This window comes from Labrus mixtus, chromosome 21 (assembly GCF_963584025.1).
Source record: "Labrus mixtus chromosome 21, fLabMix1.1, whole genome shotgun sequence".
Taxonomy (NCBI): Eukaryota; Metazoa; Chordata; class Actinopteri; order Labriformes; family Labridae; genus Labrus; species Labrus mixtus.
Genome location: NC_083632.1, coordinates 7,503,038 through 7,520,373, shown reverse-complemented (window position 1 = coordinate 7,520,373; position 17,336 = coordinate 7,503,038). Strand labels below are relative to the sequence as shown.

General features: G+C 40.9%; 1 protein-coding gene across 2 annotated transcripts in view; it reads left to right on the top strand.

The window, feature by feature from the left end:
• The window catches only part of dock1 (dedicator of cytokinesis 1), a 201,838-nt gene that overhangs the window by 50,866 nt on the left and 133,636 nt on the right, over positions 1-17,336 (top strand). For both annotated transcript variants that reach the window (XM_061028646.1, XM_061028645.1), the window contains exons 17-23: positions 156-259; positions 890-1,073; positions 8,437-8,534; positions 10,949-11,038; positions 12,564-12,664; positions 12,773-12,901; positions 16,075-16,183. In XM_061028646.1, the coding sequence (XP_060884629.1) occupies positions 156-259; positions 890-1,073; positions 8,437-8,534; positions 10,949-11,038; positions 12,564-12,664; positions 12,773-12,901; positions 16,075-16,183 (815 nt within the window). The remainder of the gene's footprint in view (positions 1-155; positions 260-889; positions 1,074-8,436; positions 8,535-10,948; positions 11,039-12,563; positions 12,665-12,772; positions 12,902-16,074; positions 16,184-17,336) is intronic.

Below are 17,336 nucleotides of genomic sequence, written 5' to 3'. Positions count from 1 at the left end.
AGCTATCATGTTGCCTTTAAATGTCCTGCAGATGCACACGAGATTTGTTGAATAGTTTGCAAGTATTCTCATAAATAACAAACGTACACTCGTGTAAACACAGGCAATCTCACATGTAATGAAATCCTCACACGGTTCTCGTTTTCCTCTCGCAGCCAAAGACAAATCAGAGAAGATATTCGCCCTGTCGTTTGTGAAGCTGATGAGATACGACGGGACGACCCTCAGGGATGGCGAGCATGATCTCATCGTGTACAAGGTAAACGTGAAATATCCCACACACGGTTTGAAGCCGCAGCCAGTCTGTCGAGCTCTTTTGTATGTTTGTTCCTGCCGGCCCACGCTCTCTTCTTGTCATGACCACACCAGAGACGAGGTGAAAAATTAGCCTGTCTTATTAGTAGCTGCACATAATTACAGCTTCACTGCCTTCTATAGGCAATTGTGCAGTTGGCAAGCATCAGCCCCCTCAGTGAAATTACTTTCCAATTAAAACCCCTCGTATAATGATACCTTTGTGTGACACTTCTCATTTATGTTAATTAAAAAGTTAATGTGGGAAAATTTCCTCCAGTTACAATTTTTCTTTCACTTATTTTTTTGCATTAGCCTTGTCAGTCAAGGTTGGCAAAGTTAATGCTCTCACAGCAAACAACTGGCAGAAAAACATAATTGCAAAAGCCGGTTCAGTGATTTTATACAGTATACAAAGAAGAAGAAGAAAAAAAAAAAACACCTTAGAAAAACAGTTATAGAAGGAAACACTTCATCAAAACATAAACAGCAGATATGGATTTCAATTATTCTGCTAAACGCAATGAGCTCCCTGGACTACCTCGGCTGTAATTTGTGAAACTTGCTGTCTTATCCTCCAAAAAAAAAAAAACAGGCAGAAGTGAAGAAGCTGGAGGACTCGTCTCTGTACCTGAACCTTCCTGCCACCAAGATGGAGCTGGAGGAGAAGGGCTACTCGGCCACTGGGAAAAGCACGCAGAACCTGGGCAACTGCACCATCAGCAAGGACTCCTTCCAGATCGCCACCCTGGTGTGCTCCACCAAGCTCACACAGAATGGTAACAGAGTCTGTTCTCAAATCGGCTTTTTTATCTCTTCACTTTCTCTCATCTTGACCTTTTTTAGTTCACGAATTGCCCCTTTCTTAAAGAGGACATATTTTCCCCCTTTACCACCTTTTCAAACAGTCTCATGTGGTCTAATTGAAACATTTGTGCTGTGCTTTGGTCAAAATATAACATAAATCAAGCACCAGAGGAGGTTTGTGACCCTGTATAAACCAGCTCTCTCTGAACGCTCCGTTTTGTGTGTGTCTCTTTAAATGCAATGAGCCCCCCCCCCCCCCCCCCCCCCCCCCCCCCCCCCCCCCTGAGTTTTCCAGGTAGACATCACTCCTTCGCTGGCGAGACTAAAAATGGCAGACCTGCACAAAAGTTTTGCTGTAGGCTGTGGGTGGAGTCCAGGGGTGGAGATATCAGAGGGGATTTTTGTTTAACCAGAATCCCACAGTGACATCACAAGGGGAGCAAATTTGAAACTGAGCATTTTTCTCGGTGTTGTAAGACTTGTGCAGACCACAAACAAAGGACTGGATGGGTTTACTTCACATTTTGTGAGTCCTTACCCAAAAACACTGTAAAAATGTTTCTTATTAAATCACATGTCCCCTTTAAAAAAAACGGGACCAGGCTTAGATGGAGACGCATGGAAACATCAAGGATGTTCTGATAAACAATAGATCACACCTCCCAAATCTTAACCACACAGAGAGAGGACTTGCACAAAAAGTTAGCAAATTTATCCTGCCTCCTAGAAGTTATCCTATCTATGTTTGCTCTTAGAGATAATGTGTTCTTCTTGCAGAACAAAGGTCACTACAAGTGTATTTTGCATAATATGTGACCTTTTAAAGAAAGCATATATAGAGAGAGAGTTTTTTAAAATCATCAAACTTACACATGTACAGCACAAGATCAGCAATCAGAGATAAGGTGTACCGCTTCGCCAACGGGGGCAATATAATCGACACAAACCCGAAGTTCCTCACAGGAGTTTTATGTTAATTGTTCCCTGAGGTTTTTAAACCGCTTTGGGCGACAGCCTCTTATTGAAAAACAGACTGTCTGTGGATGTTAACCGTTTATCACTTAAAGCAGGACTATGGGAAGTCTGTCCTGCATCCTTCTGGTCCATATTCACCATTTGCTCCGTTATTTAGCATTTCTCTTCATCCTTTTATCCTTGTTACCTTCCTCTACAATCTTGTCAGTAATCGTCAGAGAAGATTCTGTGCATCTTTGCTGAGAGTACGACGGCTCTGCTCTTTGAAAGCTGCCAGTCTGCTGTTTTTCTACATACAGCTGATAAGCTAAATAAATCCAGATCCCTCCTCTTTGGCTCTCAGTTTAAGGAGTAGGCCTTTTGTTTTCCTCCACAGACATCATTATGAACCCTCTGGGACATGGTGATATTTCCACTCTGAGTCTGTAACATAGCTGTTGTGTGAAAAGTGTGCCTGCTGCATGTTTGCGGTCAAATGCTCCTGGCTCTGATTTCACAGCATCTCTAAAAGAGAACCATCCTTCACGTCTGCTTCGCTTACCCTGGCGCTTGTTCTGTTGTGCTTTTTTTTTTTCTTTTCTTTTCTTTTTTTTTGGTATGCACGACTGAGTCACCGTTTTTAATAAGAGCCAAAATGCAAGCTTCCTCATTTCTCTCTGTGTTCCTTTTTAAAGCAGCTTGAGAATGAAGAAGCGACACATTCACTGCAGGCTTGCTTTGACAGGAATTGAAATTAATTGTTTCACTCGCCCCAAAGCAACACCCCGTGTGAATAAGGAGTGCATCATGTCCTTATGTTTTTATTCACGGTAACACATTCACAAAAAAATTAAATAGTCATGCAAGGGCAGAGGGAAAGGAAATGCTTTGGATGAACTGTTGGTGCAAAATTGAATGTTGCGTGGTCCAGCACTTAGTGTTCAGAGGGTTCCATGAATAATCTTTTCTATGCCCGAAAAAGAATCTTTCTTACCTTGAATGATTCACTAATTATAATAAAATCCTGTTGAAACTTCAAATACTCCAAACACTCCAATATCCAGAAAATATGAACACCTTGTAGTCTACAAAATAAAAACAATCAAAACATTGTTTAATTAAAGAATAACTTAACTTGAGTGCAAATATATCTTACTTTATTTTAGTCTTTTTTTTTCCACTCATAACAGGCCTCAATTCCTCTTCTGATGTAAGAAAATCTGGATATTATCTGTTCTTTAATATTTCATTGAAAATCTGAAATCAGAAAATGATCCATTTAAATTCATTCATAATAAGAAACCAAAAAACAAATACCAGGTCCGGGTTCAAATATAAAAGCGGATCAAAAAAAAAAAAATGAAAATGAAAGAAACAGACCACAGGCTGAGTTTGATTCTAATATTTAATCTGTCTTACTTGTTCGACCCGATGCCCGATGCCGGGAAAAGGCATATTTATTTTCCAATATCAGTGAGATCTTTTCTTGTAATGATCCACGTCTCTTAGCGTCTGTGCTGTCTGGTGTATTTAAATGATCCATTATTCATTTACATGGTGAAAAAAGTTTTGTGAAAATTAGCCTTATTGTAAAAAAAAACCAAACAAACGAGCTTAAGCGCGGTACGCCATGTTGCCAAGTGTGAGCGCGCCCTTAGTGGAAACTCTGTCGCGGAAAAGAATCGCTCAGTTAGCAGGAAGGCTGTGCATGCTCAACAAGGGCAAGTACAGTAGTAGGTCATAGCTGTGTGCTTCTAACAGTGACTTGGAGGAATGACTTTGCTTCTCACCTCTCGTCTCTTTCAAACATGTTGGGCCATCCTTGAAGTTTATTCAAAGCTCGTATTATTGTCTGTAAGCGTGTTTCTTTTCCTGTCAGACTTTTCAAACTCCTCAATCTCAACAGATTCACTTAAAGAGAGAAATCTTATTATTACCAGGGTGGAAATAAGACCCTATTAGTAACAGATAGAATAAAGACCATGGCGTAACATAAATTAAAAAAGTCTGTAAACAGAGGAGCAGTATTGTTGATTTTTCTCATTTAAATATGAAGGATAAAACTTTTGACAGTTTTCCCCTCAGGTAAGTTGACTTTATGTTTTTCACTCGCAGACAGGAGTGGAGGAGTTTCAAAACTTGTAAAACTTTCAGCACTTACGAAAATCTCAGCACGTCTGCTCTTTAAAGAAAAGGCGCAGAGTAGTGATCTTGATTTGCTGATATTTTTGGAAAAAAAAACAGGATTTTCACCCTGACAGAAACTTTTAAGAAGAGCAAAAGCTTTCTGTCTGTGTGAATCTCAAGAAGAAATCTTTTCTCCACCTGCTGTCATACTAATGCAGAAGCCTCATATGACCCTGTGGTATTGTTTTTTGTAGTATAAAGAAGACCTGGACACTCTCCTGTAGAGGAGGTTGATTTTCACTGTCGCCCTCTATCCTGAAGAATAAATGTCTAGAAAGCGTCACAATGAGGTCACTGTGGATCCCAGGAGAGGTGTGTTGTGACAGTCATGCGTTTGTACCAGACGGGCTGTTCCTTGTGTGTGTTTATATTGAGTCTGCTGTTTAAGTTGTCATTTAAATTCAGTTACGTGTGACCTCTACTCGGCTCAATGGGCGGGGATGTCCGGGGATGGGGAGCCTCGGTGTCAGAAGAAGAAACTGCCCACACTGATTACACGAAGCTTCAGGTCTCTCGATCTATAATCTGAGCTGCATCTGGACACTATTTCACATAAGACGAGAAAAAAATCAATCACAACCGTTCTCTCTATTGCTTTCCCCTCTCCCCCCCCCCCCCCCCCCCCCCCCGAGTGAAAGAGATTGGCTGTAGTTTGTGTCTTGGTGCCGAGATTAAGTCCTACAGAGCAGCTCCTCGGCTGATATTTACCTGGCACTTTGTGGTGGTAATTTGCAAGGCACCAATAGGTGCTCAGGGATCAGACTGCCTATCACCGCACACTGAGTTTGATTAAACAGAGAGAGGGAGGTGTGTGTGTGTGTGTGTCCCCGGGATATATCATCCCACGCCACAGCTCCAGGAAAAGGTTTGAGTTCTTTTAATAAAGCAACGCAGAGAGGCTCCGTCTCCGACTGTGCCGGAGCCGGAGCCTCTCTGTTTTTATTAAAAACCTGAGAGTTCTTTAAAACTCCGACCCAAAGAGTTGCTTACTCACTCAGTCACTCCATCACTCACTCATTACACTGTCAATCTCCTGCCCAACGTTGAACACTTCTTTTTTCTTTTCTTATTATTCTAGTAAAATTTCAACACACCTTAATGATTTATGGATTGAATATTTCTTGCACTTTTAATCAAAGCCAACTGAACAAAATGTTCATTAAATAACATTTGAAGATTTTGCCTTGAAATGATGGGTGCTTTTTCACCATTTATTAAACAGAAAATAATGCTAAATTTTTTTAAATTTTTAACAGTTGTTAGTTGAAATCCAACTTCATGTGATGTGAAAAGATTGCTTTCATTGACGTATGGCATGAGGTGTCACACTAACTGTAACATAAACTAGATAAAGTATGGGCAAGGGATAGCGGCAGCACAGCTAGCAGCAGCTCAGAAGGCAGTAGCTCAGCTAGCAGCCTCTTCTGAACCGTATTCTCGCTCCACGGTCACCAGCTCATTTCATATTCATCTCATCCCCAATGGTTGCCCACATCCAAACTCTCGCAAGCAAAGGTGGAACAACAAAAACCGGACTTGAATCCCCCTTGCAACAGACTGCTTGCTTCACACATATGACACCTCATCCCCGATCCCCACATCTGAGATGAAACACTCTTTTTAATTAAGCTGGATTTATGCATGCAGTCTCCCTGCGCAGGGAGCCGGTGTGAAGTGGCTGCTGGCTCGTCCCTGGGTATTTGCTGTGTGCTTCTCTAAACGGAGGCTGTAGGAGAAGCAAAGATCTAATGACAGCCGAGCGGGGAGAGGAGCCCGGCCGAGTGAAAGATGTATGAGCATCCTGTTCCAACCTTGGCTGGAAGGATAAAAATATTCCATGGAAAATGTGATGCTACTGTTACATCACTGTGTTGAAAGGCCTGCATTTTTAAAATCCTTGACCAAATACAAGGTTGTTACTATGAAGACACAAAATGCTCTCGGCGGGAAACATGCGCCGTTAATAAACGTTAAATTGTTGAGTGAAGTCGTTTGCATTAAGAGGTGCAATGACATGAAATAAATAACCTTCATTCATATTACCCTGCTTTCCACATTTCAGTTTCTTAGCTTTCAAATGTGCCTGCACAGATATCTATTAAAGATATTTAGAAAGCAGCCATTTTACCTTGAAAACACACTTAGTACTGAAAGCTCAAGTGGATTCTTTTTTTGCCGCACTGTTTAAAAAAAAAAAAAAAAAAAAACTCATTAATTTGACCCTGTTCCAGGACTGTTAGTCTTTTGGCAGGGTACTTAGAATGCTTTCTATACAGTGAGAATACAGTGAAGTCTCTCTGTGGAGAAGTCTATCCAAATCTCTTATTATCAAATTAAACAAAATATTTGATCTCATATTTGCTGCATTTTGCCAAAAGCTGATAGATACAGTAGACAGACAGACAGATACTTTATTGATTTTGTGGGAAATTTGCATATGTGAAGAAGAAATGGCTACAAGGTAAATATAGTTAAGTCTGGAGCAGGTGTTATTTATTGAAGGCACACAGTCATTTTGTTGTAACTGCGAGGCCAGACCAGACCCCCCCCCCCCCGCCATGTTTGCCTCACTGTCCCATGTGTTGCACACAGTGGGGCCTCATAACAGCATAACCTCCCATTTCACTCCATTTGTCCCTCTGAGGAGCGAAACTGTCAATTCTTCTCCCCTGGGAGGGGGATCCCCTGTAGTGTAGAAATGGTCCTTTGACTGAGCCCTCATGATGTTGTCAGGTTTGACAATGATAGGCATCAATCACAGTGTCACCATGCTTGATTGGCTTTCAACCATAGCCCATCTGACATGGCCAAACAGACAGGCTAGGGTGCCAGGAAGGCACAATGCTAAGTGTAGCTGCTTGATCTTGGCAGACAATAAAAAATATTCAGGATGTTACCTTGGGCTCATAATTTTGTAAAGTTGTATGACTCTTTAAAAAAAACAATATATCAAGTCACTGACATTAATTAACAACACCATCCCCCTGCTAATAAAATAAAATGAACAATACTACCAATTGAAATATGGAGATGAAATCAATGAATTACTTTAATTATTTTTATACAGACTATCTAATAAAATACATTTTAAAAAGTTAAATATCTAAATTGATAATGGGCAGCTGTTTTTGTCGGTGCTCTTGGCCTTTTTTTTATCAATATCGTCCAATTTGGTCACAATCACATTCCAGGAATTATATAATAGTGTCCCATATTTCCCCTTTTTTAAATTTATTTTCATCTAATGTTAATTTCTCCAAAACATGACGGGACACAAGTTCCCTCAAAGACCTCAAATCAGGCGAAGAAAAGTCGATACTAGCCTGAAGCAGGCCCATATTTTAAGGGTGATATGGATAGATACTTAGAAAACCGAATTTAACCCCAATTAGGAGCTCCATATCACACACGGGTTTTGTGACATATTTATTGATCCATCCAGAAAGTAACCAGCATTATGTAATATATCGTGACTTGCAGCTGTTGACTAAAACCACTCCTTTAAAAAAATAAAATAATCTTGCATAGATTTTGTACTGAGAGAATAAATTGATGCAGCAGAGACAGAGTTTTTTTCAAGGTAACCCTGATGTAACCCCTGTAAAAGTAACCTCTGCGTTATTTTTTTTATTTTTTAAGACTTGACAAATCTTCTGTAAAGCCCCCGAACACATTGGACAGGTGTTGCAGAAGCTGAGGAGTAAACTCATCCTGATGGTAACAGTTGTTGAGGTTTGCCTCGGACACAGACTGATGCCTATCCAGCTCACATTCTTAAAAAGCAAACAAATGTCTTTTGTCCTTTGTAAAGGTCTGACTGAAGTGCACAGGGCTACTTTAGCATGTATACAGTTCTTGATAAATAGACATGAGGGGGTTTTAAGCTCCCATATTTTATGTTACAAGGTAGTGCTCCCATGAGTGTGATTAATTATATACTGATTCATCACCCTGAGCCTGAGTTCAATTTTCATGATTAAAGTGAGACATCTAATAGAATGACTAATGCTGTTTTATTAAGGTATACAAACTGAGGTGTGTGTGGGTGTCTTTAAAAAAACGTCTGATTCCATCACTGATTTTATTCAAACATTTCTTACCGCCTCTCCGTCATTCAGAAAATCTTCTGCCATTTGAATGCTTAACTTGCACCTGTACTCCGTGGTCATGTTCCCATTCCTTGTTTTTTTTCAGTGGACCTCCTCGGCCTGCTGAAGTGGCGCTCCAACACCAGCCTGCTGCAGCAGAACCTCCGTCAGCTGATGAAGGTGGAAGGCGGCGAGGTTGTCAAGGTCAGAGAGCGAAAAGAAATGCACGGTGCCTTCACTTCCCTGGATGTAATAATGTTTTTATTGATGCTGAGACACAAGGTCTTGGTGTCTTAAAAGCTAGATAAAAAACTAATCATCATATTTAACCACTATCCACACACACAGACAAAACAATGGTTAAAGCTCCTGTGAGTCAAAGCTACCGTAAGGATTTATTATCTGGTTATGAAACTGAGCTGCAAAAATAAAATACACTCAGCGACAATATTGATACGTTTTTTTGTTTAAGATTCATTTTTGGGCTTTGCCTTTAACTAGACAGGACAGTGGATGAAGTAGGAAATTAGGAGAGAGAGGGAGAGGGAGAGGGGGAGAGAGAGGGGGAGAGGGAGAGGGAGAGAGAGAGGGAGAGAGGGAGAGAGAGAGAGGGAGAGAGGGAGAGAGAGAGAGGGAGAGAGGGAGAGAGAGGGAGAGAGAGAGAGAGAGAGAGAGAGAGAGAGAGAGAGAGGACATGTGAAGGGAGCCGCAGGTCGGACTTGAACCTGGCCCACCTGCATAGAGGATGCCCTGTGTGTGGCCTCCAGCTTACAGCTAGGCTATCAGCACCCCAACTGCTGCCACAGGGAGGCTGGAGTTACACTGCAAAAACTGTCTTTATTTAAATTGTTCAGAGTTAGTCATAATCTCATCAAGCTGTCTTTTTTCAGAATAAGACTTAAACAGTTACCGGACAGAATCAGTAAAAAGATACTTTAAAGAACTTTAGGTCCCTTTACCAAAAGGGGGCGCCAAAATTCAGTGAAACCTAAAGTTTAATCAAAGTTTAATTCACTAAATTAAAATTCATAAAAATAAATTGAAATCAAATGTAACATATTTTAATAGATAAAAAAATGTAAATCACATAAATTGTGCTTGGTGAGTTTCATTAACTCCATAACTTTCAGATACAATCTGAATCACTGTTTTCCAGATGTTTTTGAATTTGGGACTGTCACTTACAGCTTACCAAGGATGTCTTGAAGCCAGTGCTTCAGATTGACTGAGGTAATGTTTTTTTATTTTTTAAAGCCTTGAAACATTTCTCATCCCTTTTACTGGACACAAAAGTGCAAAAACCAAAAAAAAAGGTCTCAACAGCTGGTGACATTAACAATTCAGTCACCATGTTAAGTGTTCTTGAAAGCTGCTTCTTCTTGGCAGCGGTTTTCACAAATGATTTCACCCCCTGAGTGAGTGAGTGAGTGAGTGAGTGAGAGAGAGAGGGAGAGAGACTGTCAGGAGCATTACGCCGGCCCTTTAAGTACCCAGCATGGGGCAGATGAATGAATCACTCCGGAGAAAGTGTAACATGTTGTGATTGGTGGTATCAGGCGGATTGTAGTGGATCTGAAGAAGACCTCCACCCTGACAGGTTTGATCAGGCCTGATAGATCTGTAACGCACAGCTTGGCTGCTTCATGAAACCACAGGGGGTGAGGGGATTATTATCAACACAACATTAGCATTTAAAAAAACAATCAATCAATGAGGCTTGTATGTTCTGTGCTTTAGAAGTTTTTGGACAAATAAAAGGCTTCTGTTTTTTTTTTCTGAGAGAAGAGGCTTCTCCTCCTACGTCTCTCCACCCTGTCTCAGATTGAATTGTGCTTTAAACCCCCGTATCTTGAGCAGTGTTTGTTTTCTCGTCTCTACATGATGAATCTAATCCATCCTGAGATGACAGACCCAGGCACAGTATACGGAGCGATATCTCTGTTTCCGTCACTTTCTACATCTGTTGTTTTTTTTTTTATTTTCTTCTTTCTTCCTTTCCGCGTTGCGTTGGAAATCGGCCGGGTAAATGGAGCATGTATCCCCGGAGAGGGAGCTTGTGTATAGTTAGAGTTTCTTGATGTACTGCTGACAGGGAAATTATTGCTGTCTTCACAGGACTATATTGGTCCTGTTAACAGCACTAAAGGGTGTGTAATGGGTAGCACTGTCACAGCGGGACTTCACTTGTCATGGAGCTACATCACGCAGGTTTTCAGGGTTCAGATTCAACATGTTTGCTGTCATGATATCAGGGACATAGACATGTGTGGAGTTTAATGTCATGATCAGTGCTGGAAAAATCAGAATATCAATTTAACAATCTGATCTGCTGTATTGGGATGAATGTGTTAAACAAACACTGTTACTGTATTACATCAGTTTGACTGTTAGCACATGCATTTGTTTTGTCATCTTACATCTAATTTTTTTGTTTGTTTTTTTCTGGGATTGGTTATTCTTAACATGAGCCTACTTAAAAAGAGAAAGTTGTTCATCATCTGACTCAGTTCTGTTTCAAGTAGCTATCAAATCAAAGATTGCCACGGTCCATGTCCACGTTTTTTTTGTGATTGCTATGTTAATATTCGCCGTTACACGCTGTGCTTTTGTCATTCTAGTTCCTCCAAGACACTCTGGATGCTCTCTTCAACATCATGATGGAGAACTCTGACAGTGACACCTTTGATACGCTGGTGTTTGACGCCTTGGTAAGAAAAGAAGATGATGTTTTGAAAGCGCAGGGTTCACACGAGGAGAGGGGTTTTTTTTTTTCCCCAGAAGAAAATGTCATGACTCGGATGCAAATGTTTATTTATTTAATATTCTCAAACACTTTCCCAAGGTTTTAGTTCAAACCTCAAGGCTTGACAACCCTGTGCTCTCTGTATCTGACATGACTTTTACACCATAAACAGTGTTTCTCGCACATAGGCGAAACTTAGGCAGGCCGCAAGGTGTATTTTCTGACCATTTTTGCCTTTTTAAAAAAAAAAGTTATCATACAGATACATATAACCATATACAATTGTCATAAGAGAGAGAGAGAGAGAGATTGTCCGCTGTTACTTCCCTCTGTGACGTCTCATTTTAAAGCTGAAAAATCTCATGCCATAAATGTAAGAATTTTTTTTAAGCTTCTAGCTGCAGATGTTATTCTGTACTCTTAGATTGGGATGATCTTTGCAAAATGCTTCATGGTCAACAGATACAAAGTCTCCACACATGGATCACCTGTCATGAGAATGGAAAATGGAGTGAAACATTTCTTGAGTTGGAGCAGTCTTTATAAAAGTTTTGAGAGTCTTTATGAAAGAAGATAAAAAAAAAATAAAAAAAAGCTGGTGAATTTTGTCAAAAGAGAAGAAACAGAAAAAAAAAAATAACCTACAGGAAGAGACAGGGCGGGATAAGCCACAATGTGTGTTAAGAGAGGAGAGGTGAAGACACACACTTATAGAGATCTACTTTCAGAAGTACTGACCCCCAAACACCCCACCCCCTCACACTCACTCACACAATGGGAAAAAAACGGACCTGAAACGCAATTCATATTTGAACTCTTGAAACAATCAGTTCTTAAACCTCAGTTCCTTTTCCATTGTTTTATCATACGTGCTGTGTTACCATGCAATAAAGATAGAGAATGTGACGCTGTCTAAATACTGTTTACTTTACAAACTGTTCCCTGCTGTTTTGTAAAGAAGCACCGGGCTAATCATCTTTGCATGGAGGTGTACACACTGCATCTTATGTAATATGGATGCTGCATTAATCTGCATGTGTTTGTAACACTAGGAAAGCATTGTCATAAACATTGTTTGTCAGACATTAGAGGTTTCCAGATCCTGCAGCAGGAGAAGACAAGAAAAGAAAATCATCTGGCTTTGTAATTTTTTATTACACCTTTCAAGTATTTATTGCAAACAAGTCGACAAAGTATTCGGCCAAAATTGTGTCTTGCAAGCCGTTGCCTAACAACCTGAGGTTCATCTCCAGAGCACAGTTTTCCCTCTCTGCAAAGGCGGTAGAAATGGTGTTGTCGGCTGTCCTAGATTATCTGCGGGCTACAGAATTGAGAGAAAATGGCTTTGTGCTCAAATGCAATCTTGGTTAATTTCCCAATCTATTTCGCCATATTGAGTTAGACAGGCAGTTTTTTTTCCCTCCCCTCCTGCTCCCCACAATGAGCCATGTGGTTTACATTTTAATGAATGTGTCTTTGTTCTCTGACAGGTCTTCATAATTGGGCTCATAGCCGACAGGAAGTTCCAGCACTTTAACCCCGTTCTGGAGACCTACATACGAAAGCATTTCAGCGCCACGCTGGCATACACGTGCGTTAATTACCCTCAATGTGAAAAGACCAAGGACATTTCATAACAAATGATAACTCTTTTTTTTCATTAGAGGCAGGTTTACAACTTCTTTGTATGTATTTGTAGGAAGCTTACCACGGTGCTGAAGAACTACGTGGACAACGCTGAGAAGCTGACAGAGCAGCTGCTGAAGGCCATGAAGGCGCTGGAGTACATCTTCAAGTTTATTGTCCGCTCCAGAGTCCTCTTCAACCAGTACGTTCTCATGCTCTCACAATATTAACATTCTCATTATATCCTGGATGTGCTTAAGAATCGTCTGACACACCCAGTACATGTGACCACATGACTGAGACTGTGAGTAAGAAGTGGACGTAGACTGTCGGATTCCAAAGTGAAGCCTACACCTCAGTGTCTTTAACCTGTATTCTTTCTAATGGCCAGCAGGATGCGGCTTGCTGTGATTGACATGTAATTGACAAGTGTTTCTCACAGCAGACGTAATGATGTTTTTCCAACATTTTCTCCAAATACAGTCCCTTTTTGGTTCGAAATCAGTATATCAGTCTTACTTTTATAGTCCCGACTATTGCCGACTCTACTTCTTTCACCATCCTGCCATTGGAAAATGGTGTGTTGTGTTTTGTTAGGATGCCCTCCACATTATATTACATACTTGGTAGTCTGTTGTGTGAGTAGAAATGTTTATTTTTTAAAAAGTGGTGTGGTTCACTTTTTCAGTCTGCAGGATAGCCCTGTAAGAAAAACGTTTTCCCGCTCCCTGTGGGAATGACATTTTTGCTTCTTTTTCTCGGCATTGATCACCTTCGTTGTCCATCGTTAATGCGGCTAAAGAGGCTAATAGCTAATAGCACAGAACTCCTCGCATCAGATCATCCTACCAACTAACCATAACTGTCGATGCTGCACTGCTGTGATTGGTTAGTCTCAGGCGTTGACAAACTTGTCAGGCACATCACATTGTTTTACGAAGAGCTCATAAGCCTATCCTGCGTTTCTGTATTGGAGGAGACGGAGCATCTGTGTAGTTGATGAATTGAAGAGGGAAGAGGCTTTCACATTGCATTTATTGTTGTTGGATTTTTGTTGTTGTTGGATTGAGCTACTTAAAATGCGACTGGATGAACATGTTGGCATCTCCTGCTATATACTGTCTAGGTTATTAATATTAATAATAACCACACTTTTACTGTTTTGTAGATGTGACTCTTTATGCTTTATGTAGAGAAGATCGTTTAGATTGTGTACGGTTATTTCCATAACTAAACGGCCTGGGTGTTTTGTGTTATGCTGTCAAATAAATTGAGATTGAGTCATGTAATGCATGCAGACATACACCTATTATTTATACTTTTTTGGACAAAGTATATTCAATGGTCTTCATAGTTATTCAGCAGAAACAGGTTAAAAGTCAAGTTCTTTTTTTGAGGCACAGTAAAATCTGTGGAAGTATTTTGAATTGTCTGTGAGGATATAGAAGTGGCCATAATGTTGTAGATCCACAGAATGAAGCTGTGGGCGACTGAGGGGCTGATGTATGATCCTGTTCTAATTGAGTGTGCAGAGTTTGATTGGTTTTCTGTCCGATGTCTGGAGGACACTCTGTCCTCTGCCTCTTGTGTGAAACCAGAGCACAGTCACTCTCACTTGTAGAGCTGTGCATGTTCACACTGTGTGCTTCAAATGTTTCTTTCACTAAATAAATCCGAAAGCAACCGGCTCACAACGAGCCCGACCGATATGGAATTGTTGGGGCCAATACCGATATAAGGAAGAGAAAAAATCTGATACAGATAAATCATCCTGAGATTTGATCCAAACATTAGAGCTATATAGATATAAATATACACATTTATTGCGTTTATCCCCTCAAATGCAGTTTTAAAACACTTGTGGAAAAGATATACAATGAAGACACATCCCTCAACTGGAAAGTAACTGCCCATGTCAAGCAACAGCACTTGACACTGCTTGTTGTAATCCATAGAGCACACTCTAGAACTGCTAGTGTAATACAACTCAATTCAAATGAAATGTCTTTGGACTAGTGAATAAATCTCGTAATATGGGCGCATATCTGCGATAAAATGAGCTGATACCGATCGGCCGGCCGATTTATCAGTCGGGCTCTAAAATACAGAAAAACCAAAAACAACATCCACCTTAAAATGGATCGGCCATCTGTGTTTTGTTGTTTTTGAAGCCATTAGTTGGTTTCCAGGAGTTACTTTGGTTTTGTTGTTGCTGCTGACTCAGACATTGAATTCTAAACTCTCAAGTTTTTTTGTGTGTGGAAGAAGTGGTTCAGGCTGCTTTAAAAGAAAGGTGCAAAGGCCACACCAGCATGTGTTCAGCTTTTCATCCCGGGCCAGTGGAACATTTCTATGAAACAGCAGAGGCATTCTAATCACACAGCCCCCAGCCTCCTGAGCTCACTCTGCTCCTCGTTGCTGCAGGTGAGAAGCGGCTTTAAGTAATTGTTGTCGCGGGAGCCCTGAGATGGATGCCTCTAATCCCACGATTCCTGTAAGCCCTCGAGAGTGACTATCCCGGATCATGTAATGCGCGCGGCCCCGTCGAAGATTGTGGCGCCCGCAAAACCCGCCTCTCTGGAAGAAAAAGAGACATCTGATGCAGTGGGAGCAATCTAAACACTTTACCCCTCTTATAGTTAGACAGGCCTCCCTTTTTGCTTTGCTGTGTGTTTTCAAACATTTTTCAATTGAGATCCGGATTCCTATTTCTGTAAATCTGAGATGTTGACACACTTAATTGCTTCGCAGGGAGCACAACATGGCTCATTTACAGTTTATACCCAGTTTGTGCAGATTTATGAGCTCTGTAAGTGGGATAAAAAGCATTTGCATATTTCGGGGGATTATGGAGGAAGCCCTGCTTTGTGTTCCCATGCACTTTGAAATCCGGGGGAAGAGTTTTTGGTGCAATTGTTGTGCGATAATTGGCTTTTAGTATTTACAGTCGCTGGGGCGGCTTTTGCTCTACATCACCCCGACTAGCAGAAGAGGCGTTAGTAAAGCTAGGACCCAGCCACATTAGAAAGTAAAGTTAGTGAGCCCTTCCTGCTCCTTCCTCGTATCGTTTTCCGAGAGACTCATTCGCATTGGATCGTTAGTTTTTCAGATTTTTGTTTTCGCAGCATTACAGCAGGCAGTTGCTTCAGATTCTTTGTCATGTTGTTTTAAATGCTAATCCTGCTGGCCACAAGAGGGATGTCTGGAGTTCTGATCCAGTAATATTTGGACTGATAAAACACGCACACGGTCCGTTCTGATGGCGGCTTTGAATCATTTAGAAAGGAAAGCGTCAAACTCTTTTTCACAGGAATGAAACAAACAGCTGCCTTATGATGATCTGCCAATTTTATCCTCCACTTTATCTCATGGCAGGCTCTACGAGAACAAAGGGGAGGCCGACTTCATGGAGTCCTTGAGGGACCTTTTCACATCCTTTAATGACATGATGAACAGTAACTCCGAGAACACTGGCATGGTGAAGGTAGGTTTAAAAACACGCCAGATCTGCTGCCTGCTAATGTTCAACCTCAGTTGCCAAGAAAATATGGTGCTGTAGCTTAAATAGTAAGTAAGTGCTGCTGTGTGAAGAGTAAACAAATCTGCTGTTCACTTTTTTTTTTTTTTTTTGGATGACATGCTCTGTTATTGCGGATACTTGAGCAAAACAGCATTTTAGTGCCATAACGAAAGGTTTCCTCTACTTCCTGCTGTTTGTTTTCTTCATCTTTGTCATGTGTCTTAGTGCAGATTTCCCTGATCTTTACACTTCTCCGATCTCAACTTGACCTTGTTAGGGCTGCACATAAAATAAAATGAGGTATTTTTTGGGGAATCAGAAATGAATAGCTTAAAGAATGAGTTCAACTTTTTTAAGAATTCAACTTAACTGTAAATGAGAAGATTGATACCAGTGACAAGTTACCTGACCCTCACATTAACTGTTAGGGCCCAAGTCTACCCAGCGTTTTTTTTTCTGAGTGCCAGCTTCTTTTTTTCAGCGGTTTCCAATGAGTAGAGATCATTTACTGTGCTTCTTCTATGCCTGGAGAAGAAGCACAGCACCCAGCGTCTTTTTTTGTGCGGCTGCTCCAGCCAATCCAGCTCAAGTTGAAAATCTTTCATTTTTCAAATAGGGCGCTGTTGGTGTCACTGGCGCTCTTTTCAACCAACCAATCATATGTTCTAGTAAATCGCTCAGGTCCTTGCTCTGTGTCCATCACCCAGACATATTAGGAGGGCAAGCCTCCTCTCTTTGATGCTCAGAGTGAAGGAAAAACACAATGTAAATATAAAACATTCAGTAAAAAGAAACAGTGGTGGTTGTCACCAGACTGTTATAGTAGAGATAAGACGCACGTGCAGCGCTTTGATTATCAGTTCACAAGCACTTTGTCCAAGCTCTCCCGAGCGCACAGCCAGTGCGCTTTTCTGCCCAGACAAAACGCCAGGTGGACACAGGGACTGTAATCCTTCTGGCCAGCAATGCAGCACGCAGTGATTTGTAACGGTTCCTACAGGTCTGTCTAAAAGAAAAATTACAAAATCACGCACAGCAGGACTCTCACAATACCAGAATTTTAGACTTAGATATGACACAAGTACAAGATATTAAGAACTATTTCATTACCACGGCA